Below are 19,745 nucleotides of genomic sequence, written 5' to 3' on the forward strand. Positions count from 1 at the left end.
CAGGAAGCTAGATGTGAGTTAAGACTCAATTACAACTCAATTACAGATATTGAGGTGTTTGAACAGAGATTTTGTACACGTTAGATGCCCAAGACCAAAACACAACAATAAAAACAATAACTTGGACATAATCTCATCAGAGATGCAGCCAAATGCTGTAGGCATTTCCATGTGAAGGCGCCTAAGGACTGCTTCTGTACATGTCTGCTTCCTCTGTACATGCTTCTGAAATGTTCTACCCTGTGCATAAGTCCTGAACCGATCCAGAAGTTAGTGGTCCCTCTGGCCTACCACATTCAAGCTCTTAGGGTTCATCTGAAATTTTCTGCAAGGCAGGAATCACCCAAGATAACCTTTCTTTTTAAATCATCTCTGGAGGAAGAGCCTGGTGCCAATGTCTCCCATTTATTCCACTTTTTCAGCAATCAGAGGCCTTGTCCTGGTAATCTTGAGAAAACATGGCCCCAGCTGATAGCAAACACAATGTCTGAGGTGGGATGCTCTCTACTCCCTCTGGTTTTGTGGACTGCATTTACAGAGAGAGCAAAGAGGTAGGAAACATCCTTTTTTGTGCCTGTGCTAAGACTGTTGATCGGAGAGAGGAATATGGTGTAGAATTCAAAGACTACATATATAGTCGTGTTTCTCACGTTCTAGCTGAGAATAGCTTAAACTCTATTTGAGCAAGTCAGAATAGTATTTGGGCACCACTCTGAAGCATCTATTCCCACACAGAGTACACTGAAACTAGACAGACATCAACCTCCCTAGATCTTTCAACAAGAAAGTTGTTTTGCCGTAGAACATCTATGGAACAACAGCCAGAACTGCAATGTGAAAGTGCATTTTTACATTAAGCCTTGCAGCCACAATCCTCAGGAGATCTGGACATTTAACTGACAGTGATTGAGAAATACTGCCTATTTCTATCTAATCAGTCCTTAGATCCACTAACTAGGAGAGCTAGGACAAAAACCCTTGCTGCGTAAACTGACTTTTATTGCATTTGATTAGAAGTGGTTTATCCAAAGAATGCAGAAAACCCCTTGGCTAAGGCAGGCTCTCTCCTAAAGCTTTTGCAAGGATAAAGATGGATAAACTACATAGCTGTATAGATAAAGATGGATAAACTATATAGCTGTATATCTAAACAACTTTTCACCATTTAATATCTAAATAAAACAGCTTTTGCTAACACTGCTGATTAATGTGTGTAGAAAATTGTGGTTTAACCCCGGAAAGCAGCCCAGCACCGCAGAGCCACTCACTCACTGGGCTGAGATTAAGACAGTTCAACAGGTAAAGCAAGAGCCGCTGGCAAGTAAAGCAAAACAAGGAATTCAGGGATTCATTCACTGCTTCCTGCCAGCAGGCAGGTGTTCGGCTGTTTCCATGAGAGCAGGGCTCTATCATGCCTAACAGTTACCTGGGAAGACAAACACCATAACTGCAAACATTCTTCTTTCCTCTTTCGTTCGCACAGCTTTTGTTGCAGAGCATGATGTTATATGGTATAGGACATCCCTTTGGCCAGCTGGGATCAGCTCTTTCAGCTGTGTCTCCTTCCAAATTATCATACATCTTCAGCCTACTCGCTGGCAGGACAGCAAGAGAAACACACAAGGCCTTAATGCTGTGTAAGCACTGTTCAGAAATAACTAAAATATCCCCCTGTTATCAACACTGGTCACAAATCCAAACCACAGCATCACAGGAGAAACTACGAAGAAACTTAATTCCAACTCAAACCAATACAACAATTCATGACCCAAAGAGAATAATCACAGAGCAAATAATAGAATTTACAGTAGCTCAGCTTTCTATTCTAGAGATACAGGTAGGTGATGGGACAAACAGGTAAGAGAAACAAATCCAGAGAACATTTGATACATACTCATTCTTTAATATCCCTTTCTAGGATTTCAGAGCTATTTTCAGATTAAACCAAAACATCTCCTGCCGATCTTCTTCAAGAGGCCATTCCAGGTAGGTCTTTGTGTTCATGATCTTGCGCAGCTTGCAGAACCTCCTGGGAATTGCTTTGCTCTGGATGGGCTCCAGGAGGACGAGAATCGCTGCATCGTTGTTCTCGTCAAAGAGGCGGAAGTGCGAGAAGTCCAGCTCGTATTTGCACCACTCGCTCTGCACAAAGTGCTCAGACAGCACAAAGAGCGTCTTGTGGCTCTTCTCGATGGAGTCAATGATGTTGTCCACAATCCACTTCCCGGGCACAAAGTCCCGCTTATGAAGGCAGAGCCGGAACGGGGGGCAGGCCTGCTCCAGCTCCCGCACCATGATGTTTTCCACCCAGTCGGAGTCATTCTCGCTGTAGGAGACAAAAGCGTCGTAGCAGATGTCCTTTGGCAGGGCTCGCTTGGGCTTCCGCTTGGCTTGGAGCCATGCCCAGGTCATTCGCAGGTACCAGACCGCGTGGTACTTGTAGCCCACAGCCACGAGCACGAGGATGACCAGGAAGACCACGGCGCAGATCAACGACACCACAAGGGACCTGTGGCACTCCATCAGGGAGAGGTGCACAGCTCCAACCTGTGCCCCTCTCACCGCCAGCGGAGAGTCACAGATGTACTCATCCGGCCACCCCACCAGCACCTGGGCTATCTCGGCCTGGTGGTGGATGAAGGAGAGGAATTCACAGGAACAGATGAAGCTGTTGTCGCTGGCATCCAGCAGCTCCATTTTCTTGAAGGACACAAACTCTTCCTTGGACAAGCTGTTGAGCTTGTTTCTTCTGACTGACATAACCACTATGTTTGGAATGGGCACGGCACCAGGCAAGGTCTTCAGCTGGTTTTTGGTGAGGTACAGCTCTTTGAGAAAAGGTAGTTGCAGTTCAAACCCCCTCAGATTGTTAGCGCTAACGTCCAGAACTTCCAGCGTTGGGGGAATGCAAGCGGTGACCTCAGATATTTGAGTGCTGGAGAGATTCAAATATTTCAGGTTTTCTGGCCATTCACATACGTCTGGCATCTCACCAAAATTATTTTGGCTGATGTCTAAGAGAATTAGGTTTCTTAGATGAGACAAACTTTTACTTGTGATTTCTAAGTCACTGAGTGAATTCTGACTTAGATTTAAAGTTTGCAATGAGGGCCAACCACCCTTACAGGCTGAATGCTCCAAACTCGGGTCTCCAAGCAAATTTGCACTAAGGTCAAGATACTGTAATGACAGAAGATGTTTTGAAAGCTGGCACGGTACCAAAAACACCTTAGTATTTTCAACTGTTAGTTTCGTAACAAGAGATAATAGACCTTCCACAGTATGGAGATCTGTAAACAAATAAAATTGTTCTATAGATAATTTCTCTATTGTCAGAACTCTTAAAGTCTGTGACTGGTTTGCTAGAATTTGTGCTTCCCATCGTCCAGTACCCAAGAGTCTGCAGTCTATAATCTCTAACTCCACTAATTTTGGCATGTCTGCTAAAATGCTGACAATATCAGGCACAGTAGCATCTGTTAATAAGGTCTGTTTAAAAGAAATTTTCTTTGCAAAAGAAGATGACATGACTTTCAACAGGTGAATTTCAGCAGGTATACTAAATGCTATTTTTCTCACTTCTAACCAAGTGACAGAGTGGAGAAGGTCCGTGACAATTGCTGAGAATACATTAATACTTCTTGTGTTTATGATCATGTGATTTATCTTCTTAAACGATTTCAAACTTCCTGGCTCGTACTGACTGAGGTTGCCACCATCAATCCACAGTTTGTCGAGAAGCGCAATGCCCTCAAAGTTCCCTTGCCTTATCGTGGAGAACCAGGGGTTGCCCAGGTGGAGAGAGCTCAGGTTTCTCAGGCTAGAGAAGGGGGAGCTTTCCCCCAGGTCTCTGTAGGAATTCCCTTGAAGGTGGAGGTGCTGGAGTGAAAAAAGCTGCCCAAACCACGCAGGGTACAAGTAAGCCAAGCTGTTATTTGACAAGTCCAAGAGCTCCAGTTTCCCGAGGGAGCGAAACGAGTCCGCATCTATGGAGCTGATGTTGTTGGACTGCAGCAGCAGGGCTCTCAGGTTCACAGCCTGCTGCAGGTCCTGGGACTGGATGTGCTTTATCCTGTTGTGGGCCAGGTTTAACACTGTGATTTTGCCCGTGAGCCCTGGGGGAATGAAGTCCAAGCCCCTGGCAGAGCAGTTGCAAACCTCAGTGGCACCGCATGAAGGACAAGCCTGCTTCAGCACTTGCTCTTCAGAGAGGTTTGCAGCGAAGATCATGTAGATAGCCCACACTTGCCAAATGCGTGTCATCATTATTTTGCCTAAAATATGAGATACATTCAGAGCAAATATAAGATGAGTAGTTAGTTTTGAAGAAGGTACATTTTGGATATATCAAAAACATAACCTTTACTGTTCTGTACTGTTGATGGCACTATAAATATATTTGTATTTAACACTGTTCAGAGATGAAACATATTAGTATACAAGTATTCCAGAATAATTTGTTAAAAGCTACATAGATTGAATTTACTCTTTTTTTCCTTGTGGTTTCAGATTTTGAAATGAGGACTATCAAATCACAGTATCACAGAACGGTCAGGGTTGGAAGGGCCCTCTGGAGATCACCTGGTCCATTCCCTTGCTAAAACAGGTTCACCCAGAGCAGGTCGCACAGAATTGCGTCTAGGTGGTTTTTGAATGTTTCCAGAGAAGGAGACGCCACAGCCTCCCTGGGCAGCCTGTCCCAGGGCTCTGTCACCCCCAAGGTAAAGACGTTTTCCCTCATGCGCAGACGGAACTGCCTGTGCTGCAGTTTGTGCCTGTTGCCCCTTGTCCTGCGCTGGGCACCTCTGAAAAGAGCCTGGCCCCGTCCTCTCGACACTCGCCCTTAAGGTATGTGTAGCCACCGATGAGATCCCTCTCAGCCTTCTCCAGGCTGAGCAGGCCCAGCTCCCTCAGCCCTTCCCCATAAGGGGGATGCCCCGGTCCCCTCATCGCCCTCGCAGCCTCCGCTGGGCCCTCTCCAGCAGTTCCCTGTCTCTCTTGACCTGGGGAGCCCAGAACTGGACCCAGTACTCCAGGTGTGGCCTCACCAGGGCAGAGGGGAGGATAAATCAATTAAAAGTTGCACAAATCTTTTCCGGATTCAGTTAAACATCTGAATAATCACAAAACTATTACTAAATCTGATTCTTCGCCTGATTATTAAATAGTCCCTATACACCACTCCTCCCACGCCCCAGCCCTGCATTAGGTCTTTTTCTTCTGGATCTGTGAGTATTATTCTTTTTTTACTACACAGTCTCCTATATGTGTTTCAAATCCTGGTTACATCAAGAAGAGTCAGTGTCTCACGGGAGATAAGGACATTCACATTTAATACTCATTTCAATCATATCTCAGTTCTGACAACAGGGAGAAGAGGGCTTATATGTTTCAGTCCCTTTCCTCATTTTATCTGCCTTTGGCTATTTTGTTTGTAAATGTGCTAGCAGCAGGGAAATAAATATTTGCCTGGATGTCTGTGTAGGCCATCATTATCATGTTGCCATCAGTCTGATACTGGCTAATGAAGCTAAAGGAGGGAAAACTGACCATTGTAACCTACTGACTCTTGGCTCCTCCTTTTTACTGCCACACCCTTTTCCTCTGCCAGTGACTTTTTCTGCTTTGGGTCTCTGTGACAGAGATGGTTAGGCCAAGTCACAAGGAAGAGCAGAGGCTTTTGGAGCCTCCCGCAAATGAGATCAGCTTTTTCTAGCCCCACGGCCTGTTCCTCATCTTCTGGACTGAAATGATTCAAGAGAAGCCACACAGCTGTGGATCCTGTGTCACTTCTCTTTCTTCCCACAGTTGTGCCTTTTATAGTACTGATTTGATGTGGCTTTCTGTGTTGCAGAGCTCGCTGCAATATCCAGCCCATCCTTACTCCCAGCAAGGTGACTTTAGTTCATCTGCCCCTCTGAGGAGTTGGAAAAACAACTCTTGAAACCCGAGAGGGCTGTTTTCCCTTCAAAACCTGCATTACATATTGAATTATAACCCCCTTTTTTTTTGTTGTTTATACACTTTTAAAATATAACTTTCTCCAGTGTGTCACAAATCGCGTGTCCCCCCCCCCCCCCAGTAGGTATTTTACCGAGGGTGAAAAGAGTGAACCAGTCCCAAGATGGCCAATGAACAGATTCCCCAAGATCATCGTGGGCTCTGTATCAGGTTAGTTGGGTTAGATTGGCTCACTAAGTACCACTAACTTCTTTCTCCTTCAGTCATCCCATTAAGATTCTGTGCAGAAAAGCTACTGTACTTTGATTTCATACTCTTAATTAATTTTACAATAGCTCACCCACACAGACAAGTTCATAACAAAAAAGTCCTGCCCTTCTAGTTGCGTTATGTTTAGCCAAAATCGCTTAAAATTATTCAAAAGTGGCAGAATTACCTGAGATTGTTTGGGCATATAAGGAAATGAGGAAAAGTTGTGGATTATTTTTTCAATGATTCCATCTCTTCCCACCTGAAGGACTAGAAACAGTTTGACATTTTGTGTTACTTTCCTTTAATCTCTTTCTCTGACATAGAGCTTTGGATCTTGAAGGACACAGTCCTCTCCCCTGTCTTTAGATGCCCACAACTTAGCTGTCACCCATCATGTCCTCCAAAGTCAATGGAGAGAAATAACAACTTTCAGGGGCATTTCACATCATGTCTCTTGGACACCCACACTAAGATGTGATGACTCCAAGAGAAATGACCTCATTGACTTAAAATGGAGCACCACAGTTTAGATACCTAGATATATGTCCATGTGAATCCCACCCGAAGAACTGTGATCTGTAGTTACACTCACCTGCTGTCCAGCTGAGGCTTTTTTGTGGGGCTTTTTTGGCCTTGCGAGTCCGGATGGGTAACAGTGCTGCAGGCCACAGGAGCAAAGCTAGGAGAAAGATGAGTTTCACAAGCAACAAATTTAAGTGGTATTTTTTAAATTGCCATCCAAATGCTTAATGTTGGAAAAAGAAACAACCAGGCAACCTGGCCAATCAAAATCTAGCTATAGGTAGATTATTTACAGATGAAAAATTGGCAGCAAGAAAGGAACCAGGCAGGTACTGTGCAGGCAATACCAGCTGAGCCTAATGGCTCCCCACCTTACCAACCTGAAACCAACCAGGGAACGCAGGACTGAACCCCGTCTGGTGATATAGGATGCTTTTCTTTATTGTCACTTCCCTGAGCATCTTTCTCAAGTTTTTTTTTTTTTGCTCATCTGTAATGTGAGCAGACACTCGGGGAAATCCCATTCCCAACCTCATGCATTTCCACCCATTCTCTTCCACTTCCCATTCCTGTCTAATAATTCAGCTTAAGATCCTGACTTACAAAGTTTTTTTCAGACCTCTCTACACCCACTCAGAAATACAGCCCCAGTCCAGAATATCATTGTTCTACCAAGGAATCACTTTTCCCTGTTGCACTGGGAAGAAAAAAAGCCACACACAAATTGAAATGCAGCTAAAAATACAGAAACTTGCACAGATGCCCTTATACCATAAGGTGCTGTGACAAACTACACATTTAAAGTGTTTCTGGGTTATGGACAAAGGGTCTGAGCCATCAGACATGTTCAGACTATCTTCCTTGGCCCAGGCAAGTAGAAGTATTCGAGGAAATATGTGCATATTCTTAAATAAAACCACAAGTGCCAACCGAATGAGGTTCTAGAAATGCTAACAAATGTTAAAGGCTAATGTAACCACTAAAATAAAGCACACCAACAGTGTGCAAATTGATTCTAGGTTGGGGAGCGCTATCAAGCTAGATGAGCCCTGGTAAATCTGAGCAGTGCTACAGAGTCTGCAGTGGGAGGGTCACTGGTTGGTGAAGGCATCAACCCACAGGCAGACTGGGGAAAGTTGCTGCTTTGCACTTGGTTGTGTGTGTGTTACATATGTCCCAGTTATCACAGAATCAAAGAACGTTCAGGGTTGGAAGAGACATCTAGAGACCACCTGGTCCAACCCCCTGCTAAAGCAGGTTCACCCAGAGCAGGTCGCACAGAATTGCATCCAGGTGGGTTTTGAATGTCTCCAGAGAAGGAGACGCCACAGCCTCCCTGGGCAGCCTGTCCCAGGGCTCTGTCACCCTCAAGTGGAGACATTCTTCTTCATATTCAGATGGAACTGCCTGTGCTGCAGTTTGTGCCTGTTGCCCCTTGTCCTGCGCTGGGCACCTCTGAAAAGAGCCTGGCCCCGTCCTCTCGACACTCGCCCTTAAGGTATGTGTAGCCACCGATGAGATCCCTCTCAGCCTTCTCCAGGCTGAGCAGGCCTAGCTCCCTCAGCCCTTCCCCATAAGGGCGATGCCCCGGTCCCCTCATCGCCCTCGCAGCCTCCGCTGGGCCCTCTCCAGCAGTTCCCTGTCTCTCTTGACCTGGGGAGCCCAGAACTGGACCCAGTACTCCAGGTGTGGCCTCACCAGGGGGCAGGTAGAGGGGCAGGACAACCTCCCTCGACCTGCTGGCCACGCTCCGCCTAATGCACCCCAGGATGCCACTGGCCCCTTGGCCAGAGCATTGATTTAATGGTATGCATGTGTATACACACACACGCACATCCATAGGCATGCCTCTTCTTATTTCCAACACAGAGGATGTGCAACAAGGCAGAGTTAGGTGAGGAGATAGCTGATCCCGCTGCCTTGAGACTGTTGCTCAGTGAGCTCTTTCCTGGTTGAATTCCTCGAGCAAACAGAGCCCACCTTCATGTCCAGCCTTCCCTGGGCAGCAGGTATCAACACACAAGTGGGGCAACATATAAACAGGACAAAGAACATACAAGGCACCCTCCCACAAGGAAAATTAGCAGAAACGGCACAGTCTGACCCAGCTTGTCTCTTTTTCATTTGATGCTTTCCTCTTTCCCATTTCCTGAAGGACATTGCTCCCATCAGCATGTCTTGGCTCTCCCGGAGAGCCTTCCTTTTGCTGCCTGCCGGCCATGCAGCCCTACCAGCTGCCTGTGATTGCACCTGCCTGTTCCACTTCTGCTGGAAGCCAGGAATCCCTCCCCACCCTGCACTCCTGCAGGAGCTGGCCCCTGCCCAGCAGCCCCAAGCACCCTGAACCCCCCACGCAGAGGAGGACTCCGTGGCAGAGATGAGATAGCCTCTTCCCAGTGCTCCCTCCTTGCTTCTTGCTCTGGTGTTGCAGCTCCACTCTCTCTTCCCATGCCTAGAGCATTCACCAACCCGCAAACTCACCTCTGTACAGAAAAGACTCCCGTGGGTGCCAGCTCCAGCTCTGGTGCCTGCACAGTCGTGTTTCATCTCTTTTGCTGATTGTTCTCTACCCAGCTTCCTCTCATGCTGCTGGTTCCTTCCCGCTTCGCCCCTCCGTCCTGGCAATGTAGCAGGGGGATTCCCGCCTGGGGGATCTGATTGGCATAAGAGCTGTAACGCTATCGGTTCTTTTAAATGTGCCAACCCGTAAAAGCCTGGGTCAGTGATAAGAGTGCAATGTGTGAAAGCCAAGGCTGCTACTGCCTCTCTCTCTGACCCTCCCTTTGGAATGACCAGCAAGACGTATTTCTCCCTTACCTCTTGTGGTCTCTTAATGTGTTTTATCAGTGCTCAGTGTTTGCTGTCAGATGGTTCGCTCCTCACTTACCTGGAGTTCAGCTTTGGTTAGCCCATGAGCTATTCTTCTCCAAGGGCGTGAGCAGAAAAATTCTTTTGTAGCAGGCTTTGGACTAACCCTACAGATACTGTTAGCACAGGAAAGTGGAACTGAAAGTGGTGTTTGCAGGCTACACCCACGGAAACTATCAGCTCGTGTGCATATATACATATACACATACATACAGGAGTGTGTATATACACATATATATAAGCATGTACAGAGGTATACATACATACGAGTATGTACATATATACCAACACACAGACTTGTGTGTGTATAAGCAAATTTTCCCATTTTTCAAATACTCACTCAGCCCATATGCCAAAGCTTTGGTATTTCACCACGAAATAATTGCATGTCTGAAGGTGAATCAAAATTAATTTAGGTTCTCCTGTACTTAAGCTGCAGCCACACAAGCAAAGGGGAATATAGAATTGCCGAGTTAGAGAAACCCACACCTAACTTTATCCCCTCAGAGACAATTCCAGGTTGCCACATGAACCTCTAAAACACAAAAACCCACAACAGCTGTGACTCCAGGCACTCAGAGAGGCACCAGCTATCTTAAATTTAAACATCTGTATCTACCTGCTCATCTAGATACCCTTTGTAATTGGTGAAGAGCAAGACAGATGTTCTAGGAGATACCTCATACTGAAGCAGAAAGATGAACTGCCTTTTATCAGTGCGATTTTCTTCACTGGTTATAAAGGAAGCTAAGCAGAGCCGCGAGGGGTGCACAGCCCAATAATTACTGCAATGTGCTGTGCAAAGGGAAGAGCGTAAGCAAGAAGCGAGCCAGCCTGCAACACCACCTGGCCCGCTCACTAGAAACACAGCCTCACACCCGACAAATAGAAGGCTTCAGCTCTATCTGTGGGGAGATAGAGGGGAATGTGGTGGTGGCCATGGAGGCAGAAATGAGCATTCACAGGGAGAAAGAAGCCTAAGGAAACAACCACCAATCAAACCACCAGTGATTTAATGCCTCTGTATTTCACCACCGTTGTACAAGGTGCCAGGATGATTCCTTCACAGGTGCCGAGTGAATGCCAGTCCATGCATGGTGGTATGGACCATGGTATAACTAGCCAGAACAACAGACTCGTGAACAGAAGTACATATTCGAGATACTGTCTTTTTGTGTGCTGTACAGAATGTTAGAATTTATTTTAATGTAAATCCTCAGGGGTTTTTTTTTCAGAATTTAATTTTAATTGCTGTGCTATGCATGATGGCACTGAAAATAAACTAAAGGAGAATAACAGACGCAGGGGAGTATTGAAGTACTTGGCTTTTATTTTCATTTCTAAATTACAATCGCATCATTAGCAACTAGCTGGGGATGTGGTAACAGGAGGAAAAAGTACAGAAATGCCCTACATACAGCTAAATGAATTTAGATAAGTATATGAAACCCAACATGGCTTTCAAATATCATAGTTATTGGCAGGGGTTGTGAAAGATCAGAGTATCAAATCATGGGAAAGCCTGAAGTGGGTTTTCACATTTAGTAAGATGACAATTATTTCTATACACAACAAAGCCAGTTCTCCTTAGGCAGAATAATAAGAAAGAAAAAACGCTTAGCATAAGCAAACATAGATCCTTTGGAAATATGCTGAAATGGGTACTGCTGACTTGCTTTACGACTTCAAGGCTCCTTTCAAGTTTTCCCAAAACATCTCCTGCCGATCTTCACCACGAGGCCACTCAAGGTAGGTCTTTGTGTTCATGATCTTGCGCAGCTTGCAGAACCTCCTGGGAATTGCTTTGCTCTGGATGGGCTCCAGGAGGACGAGAATCGCCGCATCGTTGTTCTCGTCAAAGAGGCGGAAGTGCGAGAAGTCCAGCTCGTATTTGCACCACTCGCTCTGCACAAAGTGCTCGGACAGCACAAAGAGCGTCTTGTGGCTCTTCTCGATGGAGTCAATGATGTTGTCCACAATCCACTTCCCGGGCACAAAGTCCCGCTTATGAAGGCAGAGCCGGAACGGGGGGCAGGCCTGCTCCAGCTCCCGCACCATGATGTTTTCCACCCAGTCGGAGTCATTCTCGCTGTAGGAGACAAAAGCGTCGTAGCAGATGTCCTTTGGCGGGGCTCGCTTGGGCTTCCGCTTGGCTTGGAGCCATGCCCAGGTCATTCGCAGGTACCAGACCGCGTGGTACTTGTAGCCCACAGCCACGAGCACGAGGATGACCAGGAAGACCACGGCGCAGATCAACGACACCACAAGGGACCTGTGGCACTCCATCAGGGAGAGGTGCACAGCTCCAACCTGTGCCCCTCTCACCGCCAGCGGAGAGTCACAGATGTACTCATCCGGCCACCCCACCAGCACCTGGGCTATCTCGGCCTGGTGGTGGATGAAGGAGAGGAATTCACAGGAACAGATGAAGCTGTTGTCGCTGGCATCCAGCAGCTCCATTTTCTTGAAGGACACAAACTCTTCCTTGGACAAACCGTTGAGCTTGTTTCCTCTGACTGACATAACCACTATGTTTGGAATGGGCACGGCACCAGGCAAGGTCTTCAGCTGGTTTTTGGTGAGGTACAGCTCTTTGAGAAAAGGTAGTTGCAGTTCAAACCCCCTCAGGTTGTTAGCGCTAACGTCCAGAACTTCCAGCGTTGGGGGAATGCAAGCGGTGACCTCAGATATTTGAGTGCTGGAGAGATTCAAATATTTCAGGTTTTCTGGCCATTCACATACGTCTGGCATCTCACCAAAATTATTTTGACTAATGTCAAGATTAATCAGTTTGGGTAGACGAGTTACAGAATTTGCAGTGTTTTTCAGAGATTTTAGAGAGTTTTCACTTAGATTTAAAGTTTGCAATGAGGGCCAAGCACCTTCACAGATTGTCTCTTTTAAACGATTATTTACAAGCAAATTGTCACTGAAGTCTAGATACAGAAGTGATGAAAAATGCTTTGCAAGTTTGCATGCTACCATGAAAACTCTGGAACTTGCAATGGTGAGTCTTTTTAGTTGGTTTATTTGTGACTCCATGCCTTCCAGGTCAAAAAACAAATGAAAATTCTGAATTACTATATTTTTTAATGATACAGTTTCAACAAAACTTTTCCCACTCCTTGCGATTTCTTTGATATCCCATTCTCCTTTCCCATCAAGCACACAATCAATTGCCTCTAACTCTACTAAAGATGTGATGTCCTTTAGTAATACTAGTATTCGGCTCATGTATTGATCTGTGAATGAAGCATCTCTAAATGTAAGTTTTTGTATCCTAAAAGGAAGCGTAGCATTCTGCACCAAGGTTTCTTTTTCAATCTCTAATCTAATGTCTCTCACTTCTAACCAAGCGACAGAGTGGAGAAGGTCCCTGATAATCGCTGAGAATACATTAGTATTTCTTATGTTTATGATCATGTGATTTATCTTCTTAAACGATTTCAAACTTCCTGGCTCGTACTGACTGAGGTTGCCACCATCAATCCACAGTTTGTCGAGAAGCGCAATGCCCTCAAAGTTCCCTTGCCTTATCATGGAGAACCAGGGGTTGCCCAGGTGGAGAGAGCTCAGGTTTCTCAGGCTAGAGAAGGGGGAGCTTTCCCCCAGGTCTCTGTAGGAATTCCCTTGAAGGTGGAGGTGCTGGAGTGAAAAAAGCTGCCCAAACCACGCAGGGTACAAGTAAGCCAAGCTGTTATTTGACAAGTCCAAGAGCTCCAGTTTCCCGAGGGAGCGAAACGAGTCCGCATCTATGGAGCTGATGTTGTTGGACTGCAGCAGCAGGGCTCTCAGGTTCACAGCCTGCTGCAGGTCCTGGGACTGGATGTGCTTTATCCTGTTGTGGGCCAGGTTTAACACTGTGATTTTGCCCGTGAGCCCTGGGGGAATGAAGTCCAAGCCCCTGGCAGAGCAGTTGCAAACCTCAGTGGCACCGCATGAAGGACAAGCCTGCTTCAGCACTTGCTCTTCAGAGAGGTTTGCAGCGAAGATCATGTAGATAGCCCACACTTGCCAATTGTGTGTTATTCTAGATTTGTATTTCATTTGGTTGAACATTTTGCTGTAGGAAACAGAAAGGAGAGAAGTTAGTGCCAATTTTTAGTTTCGAATAGCAACCAAAAACCGTTGAAAACCTATGTGATTTTATTAGGAATTTCAGGTTCAATTTTTTTTATTCTAAGAGTTATCCTGTAACATCAGTCTTCCTCTCATACTTCAGCTGCTCAGCCCTGCAAACGTGGTGTGCTACCTAGCTGTGGAGTACAGCCAGATCATGTCTCGACAGTCATAAAGGATCATTTTCAATGTCCTGCCTTTCCATATGCGCATTGGCTACAGCTCTCACCTCTAACGCCTCTCACATCACGCCTCCTCTCAGCCATGAAGCTACAGCTGGACGTCTCAGCCCTAAACAGGGGAAGATGGTTAGATCATCAATGATCTGGCTGAGGGGATGGAGCGCACCCTCAGCCAGTTTGCAGACGGCCCCCAGCTGGGTGGGAGTGTTGGTCGGCCTGAGGGCAGGAGGCTCTGCAGAGGGTCTGGGCAGGCTGCACCGATGGGCCGAGGCCACTGTACGAGGTTCCACCAGGCTCAGTGCCGGGCCCTGCCCTTGGGTCACAGCAACCCCCCGCAGCGCTCCAGGCTGGGGGAGAGCGGCTGGGCAGGGCCTGGGGGGAAAGGGCCTGGGGGTGCTGGCTGGCAGCCGGCTGGGCAGGAGCCAGCAGGGTGCCCAGGTGGCCAGGAAGGCCGGCAGCGTCCTGGCTGGTGGCTGAAACGGTGTGGCCAGCGGGGCAAGGGCAGTGACCGTCCCCCTGCGCTCGGCACTGGTGAGGCCGCACCTCAGGTACCGAGTTCAGGTTTGGGCCCCTCGCTGCAAGAGGGACAGGGAGGTGCTGGAGCGTGTCCAGGGACGGGCAGTGAGGCTGGTGGGGGGTCTGGAGCACAAGTCTTGTCAGGGGGGGCTGAGGGAACCGGGGTGTTCAGCCTGGAGAGGAGGAGGCTCAGGGGGACCTTATTGCTCCTACAGCTGCCTGAGAGGGGGTTGTAGGCAGGTGGGGGCCGGTCTCTTCTGCCAAGTAACAAGCGATATGATGAGAGGAAATGGCCTCAAGGGGAGGTTTAAATTGGATATCAGGAAAATATCTTCACTGAAAGGGTTTTCAAGCACTGGAACAGGCTGACCAGGGAACTGGCTGTGTCACCATCCCTGGGGGTATTTAAAGGATGTGTAGACATGGTGCTTAGGGACATGGTTTAGCGGTGAGGTTAACAGTTGATTCAATGTTCTTAAGGATCTTTTTCAACCGAAATGATTCTATGGTTCTATAGCTGTGCAATACTATGCTTCTGAATGCTCACAGCTTTGCAGCATCAGCCTGCCCATCTAGCACGGCTACCCCGCAGGCAGAAGCCTGAACAGACCGTGTCCCCCCTCTCAGCCCTTTGAGTGGGCTGTGGCTTCCAACACCGCAAACTTTCCTGGAAGAGATTTTGGGGTCCCCCGTATGGAGTCTCACCAGCCTCAGGGCTTCTAAAAAGCCCTGTGTAGGCTTCTGGCACACCCTTTTACACACTGTGTAAGCCATTTACTTTCTTTACTGGAAAGGTAGAACAAGCTGATATGCAATCAAACAAGTCTATCACTTTTTTTCTGTAAATCAACACTGGTAACTGATGGGAATTGGATGTTACTGCCACCCTATAAACAGTGGATATAATTAGAATAATACTGATTTTAATTTACAGAAAGGCTGTGTTTCCTGCCGCGGGTGCCAAAGAACATTTCACCAGTGGTTACACCAGAAAATAAGTCACTTGGTAAAAGCTCACAAGCTGCTGTAAACAGTTTCAGTACTGCAGATGAACAGTACCCTCAACTCCTGAACAAGCAGAGAGTAAACAACTTACCTTGTGTACTGCATCCTGTGTTTCAGCCTCCTCGCGTGCTGATCATGTACTCTGGGATCCAAGCAGTCACTTCATATCTGCAATTACAACAAAAGCTGGAAATCCTTTGGCAGGTCTGGTGCAATGACAGTCCTGGAGTGAGAAAACATTTCAGCCTGTACTCTTCAAACAAAACTTGACAGTTTCCCCATGTCCTCCAACTACTCAGCCAGTGAGGCACACCAGTCTGCACAGCTTTGCTTTAATGGCTGCTCCCCTAAGGAAACCATGGCTTCTGAAGAGTTCAGCACTGTCCGGCACACATGATGCTGCCCTTCAAACTCACATTTCAACCAGTTCTATCGCTGCTGCTGACTGAGGACACAAAAATGAGCATAGGTCATATTTGCACTTTCTTCGTTGCAAGATGAAATTCAGTGGCAGGTCTCTTCCTTTTTGTCAGTCGTCCATCACTGGAAAAGCTGATGCAACCATTTTGCACAAGTCATTCTTTCACAATCACTTCCTTCAGCATTAAGTGCAGAAATAGTTCCTATGGAGAACAGCATTCACCTCCCTGTATCTTTACTTTTGATACTTATTGTTTGGTATGCACTGGGGGGTTGTTAACTGTACTGAGCAACAGAACATCTCAGCACAGCCAAATTATTTTGTTGTGTAGGTTCTGTAAAGTGTTATCAATATATAGATTGATATATATATTATATTGATATAAATGCTGGAGTCAAATTGTTTAGTCAAAGAGAGTACTGGAAAACACTTAGCATCATTTCATTTCCTAGGACACTGCAGTCATATGTAATCAACAAATAGAAAATGCATAAGAATGGGATGATATGCTGTCTGAAAAAGATGACACAGATTGAAATAAAGTACCTCTCTGTAAACATCCAAGGCAATTTTGAGAGGGGAAGTTTGATGATATTTGTTTTAGCTTGACTGAATGGAAACACACAGTTGGTCAAATGGCCAAGCATGCTGCATGCGTGAAGGAGCAGGGAGTCTTCCTACCAGCTCTGAAAGGAAAACCCATGACATTCAAACCCCCAGCCTTCTTACTGCCGTTTCTTTTCTGTGCACAGAAATTGTGATCTGCTGCCCCCTTGCACCAAGAGGTACCTGCCTTACAGCAGACAGACAGACTGACTCCTGCCACCTGCCAAGTGTCAGAGGGCCCATGGTGGCATCTGCATCCTCAAGGGTGGTAAAGCCCAGGCAGAAGCCAGAGTGCATCTCATAGCAACTTTCAGTTCCACTGCGCTGAAATTAGCGTTGCACATTAGGTTAACAACTTGACGCTTTCCAAAAAAAAAGAATTGAAAGACTGAGATACCCTTGTATTTTCTGCCTGCTACAGAGAATAGATGATAAGCATAACCGCATTCTAAAACAGAGACAGAGCAGCTATGGGACACAGCAAGGGAGGGGAATAGTCTTTTTAGTGAAGGAATGTCATCAGCTTCCCCAAAGCTACCTCTTCCCTCTAGCACCTCTCTGCAGAAATCGTTATTTTTCTTCAACAGAGAAGACTTTCAATTTTCGAAATGTTTAAAAATGTTAATTCTGAGGTTGATGAAACTCATTCCTAGAAGTTTTTGTCATTAGAATTGAAACTCCTTAGTAAACTTAAATGTAGTTAAGAAGAGCTTTGGAGAAGAGTAGACCACATATGAAGCCACGTACTTCATTCAATGTGAAACGAGCACGCTTTTCTACCTGTTACAGCTTCACCACCATGCGTTTGTGGAAATTCAAGGTAGGCACCAGCTATTTTTTCAGAAGCACTGACTTTCTCCTAACATCCAGGCTCAGCCCGCTCTCATCATGTGTGTGAACTGGGCCAGGCTTCTGGTTTCCCTGAGAAAGGGAAGACCAGAGCAACCCTGCCCACCTTCCCATGCCGCAGCCCACAAACCAAGCTGTTCAGCAAGTTGCTTAAAAAGCCAAGAAATCAGAGTGGGACTTCTGCTGGTTTCCTTCAGTAGGGAAAAAAGTCAACAAGCAGCACAACTTCTCCTCTCTCATTTCAGGTCAATTTGTCAGGATTTATCAGGTTATCCAGAGTCAGGAAGGTCCGAGGATGCTCAAGATGGACAGAAATGCCCTCCACAAGCTGCCCCACACACAGAGGCAAGGTACCAGCCACCTGCCTCCCAGAGGATCAGCTTCCAAATTGAGCTCCAGCCTGGACTCAAAACAACATCTTTCGAAATCAAAGAGTCTAAAGTAGGAGAAAGCTGTTGTCTTTTAAGATGAGAATACCATTCATCTGCTTTTTCTCCAGAGTAGATTTCTCCAGCATGTTTAACACTGAACGAAGTTGCACCTTGTGGGTGCTTTCTCTACTCCTCCAACTTTAATCTATGACTATCCTTCCTCCTTTATAGTCTTTTAAAAAAGGTACATGCTTCCACTGGTGCCAGTACATTACTTTTTCCCAGCAGAAAGGCACAGATGTGCATCAAGCCTGTGCTTTTGTAACTGCAGATGTTCCAAGCAGAGATGCCACACAAGCCTTTGCTGGCAGATAGGGCTGAGACAGAGCTGGTCAGCACTTTTGAAGCTCTCTTCCTTTAGATGTTCCTGTTCGTCAGAGAGCAGCTCAAGAAGCACACGCTTTCTTCAGCCAACTCTTCCCCGACCCCCAGCTACAGCCCACTCAGCATCCCGGATTCCTGTGGCTCGGTGCTGGGTCCCTGCGTTGCCTCTGCTGGCAGAGGGACAGGCTCCTGCCACAGCCCTCCTCCATTAGTAAAACCCTACTGCTGACAGGCAGGGCAGCGACCAGCGATGGGCGACTGTATTAGATGGGTGCTGACCAAAACAGAATTAGAAACAGAGACAGGTGTATGTGGCACAGAACCCCACAAGGAGGGACTTGATCAAAAACCATGAACCATGTGGCAACACTGGTCCTCAGTCAGTCTGCCACCAGAGTTACAAGGGTTATTTCACCATTGTATTCCCACTGTCTCCTCTTTCTGCATCTGTGTGGTGTTACTCAGGGAACACAGCTTTAAGATCAGACCCCAGTTTTAGAGCCCTGCAGCCTCTTCCCCCCTGCCTGCCAGAGGCACCGACTTCTCCGTCTCTTGCAGCATCTGGGCATGTCGCACTCCTTAAAGCACTTCCCCTTCCCAGTCCCACACGAGAGGACTCGCAGCCTGTACACTCCCTTCCTCTGTTTCTTCCTCTATGTCAGCATCCACACTCAGCTGCTTTTTGCTTTTTTTGCTGAAAAAAGACAAGCGACCAGTGCAGAAGGGGCCCAGCCCAGGCGACACCCGCCCCCAGACCCCGGCCTCAAAGAAAAGGCAGAAGCAGTAGAAAAGGGAGGGAACTCACAAATCCATTTGTCAGTCTGGGACACGAACAGAAACGCTTTCCAAATCTTTGCAAGCAGGGCACAACTGCTTCCTGACACTTACCCTTGGTAACTGGGATGTGTTGGTGTGTCGGCTCGGCCGCAGTGGTGCCAGCCCAGCACTCTGCTCTTAAGCCCCCCTGGAAACGGATGGCAAGGAAAAATGGTCAGATCTGTGTTTGCAGTCTTTGGAGCAGGAGGTATAATACTTGTGTAATTGAAAGCAGAACGGCTTGGCATCCTTTCATGGTCCTGGAAGCAGAGCCTTGGCATGTACTGCTGGTGCCTGTGCTTTAATCTGACTTGCAGGGCTTCGGGTATTCATGTTCGAACTACAACAAAAAGAAACATTATAATGAAAAATAAACAATTTTAACTTTGTTGTGTTCTGTATCAGGCTTAACCTTCCAGCTGCTCAGTCCCCTGGTTAAATCTTCAGACTGAAAGTTCCAACGCAAAGGAGCAGATTCCCTTTATGTTCCTTCCGGACTGTCCTTGCCCTGCTGCTGTGGCAGAGGATGATGATGCTGTGTAAGAGGTTACTCATTCAACAGCCAGCCTCTGCCAAGGAACCAGGGCCGTGGGGTTTTTTTTTTGACCATCTCCTTTCAGGAAGCATTCAGTTGGAATAACATGACACTGATTTGCTACCTTAACAGGGAAGCAGCTGGCAGGGGAGTTTGCAGGCTAAGACATCGAAGCTTGTTCTAATAATATGGAAAGTTTTGTTTTTCTAGGACAGTTACATCAGCACGACTCGACAAAAGAAAAGACCTCATTGCTGCCAAAATAGTCCTGGTAGGGGCCAGGATGTGCACGGGGGAAAGGTCCGTCTGGAAATACATCTGGTGGAGCGTAACTTCCT

At 46.8% G+C, this 19,745-nt stretch overlaps 1 protein-coding gene across 8 annotated transcripts; it reads right to left on the reverse strand.

Moving 5' to 3' along the window:
• Positions 1-1,716: 1,716 nt before the first annotated feature.
• On the reverse strand, positions 1,717-19,211 carry TLR2 (toll like receptor 2). 8 transcript variants are annotated; one of them, XM_037378369.1, is made up of 4 exons: positions 9,623-9,727; positions 9,217-9,389; positions 6,806-6,892; positions 1,717-4,274 (listed from the first exon to the last, which is right to left on the reverse strand). In XM_037378369.1, the coding sequence occupies exon 4, from the start codon at positions 4,264-4,266 to the stop codon at positions 1,915-1,917; it is 2,352 nt and encodes a 783-aa protein (XP_037234266.1). In that variant the 5' UTR covers positions 4,267-4,274; positions 6,806-6,892; positions 9,217-9,389; positions 9,623-9,727; the 3' UTR covers positions 1,717-1,914. The 8 variants fall into 8 exon arrangements, with proteins under 8 accessions (XP_037234266.1, XP_037234249.1, XP_037234272.1 ...); XM_037378352.1 differs by lacking the exons at positions 6,806-6,892; positions 9,217-9,389; positions 9,623-9,727 and adding exons at positions 13,615-13,666; positions 15,517-16,007 and having other exon boundaries at positions 1,717-4,245; XM_037378375.1 differs by lacking the exon at positions 9,217-9,389 and having other exon boundaries at positions 9,623-9,719.
• Positions 19,212-19,745: the final 534 nt, after the last annotated feature.

The sequence above is a fragment of the Falco rusticolus genome, chromosome 1 (genome assembly GCF_015220075.1).
Source record: "Falco rusticolus isolate bFalRus1 chromosome 1, bFalRus1.pri, whole genome shotgun sequence".
Lineage (NCBI taxonomy): Eukaryota > Metazoa > Chordata > Aves > Falconiformes > Falconidae > Falco > Falco rusticolus.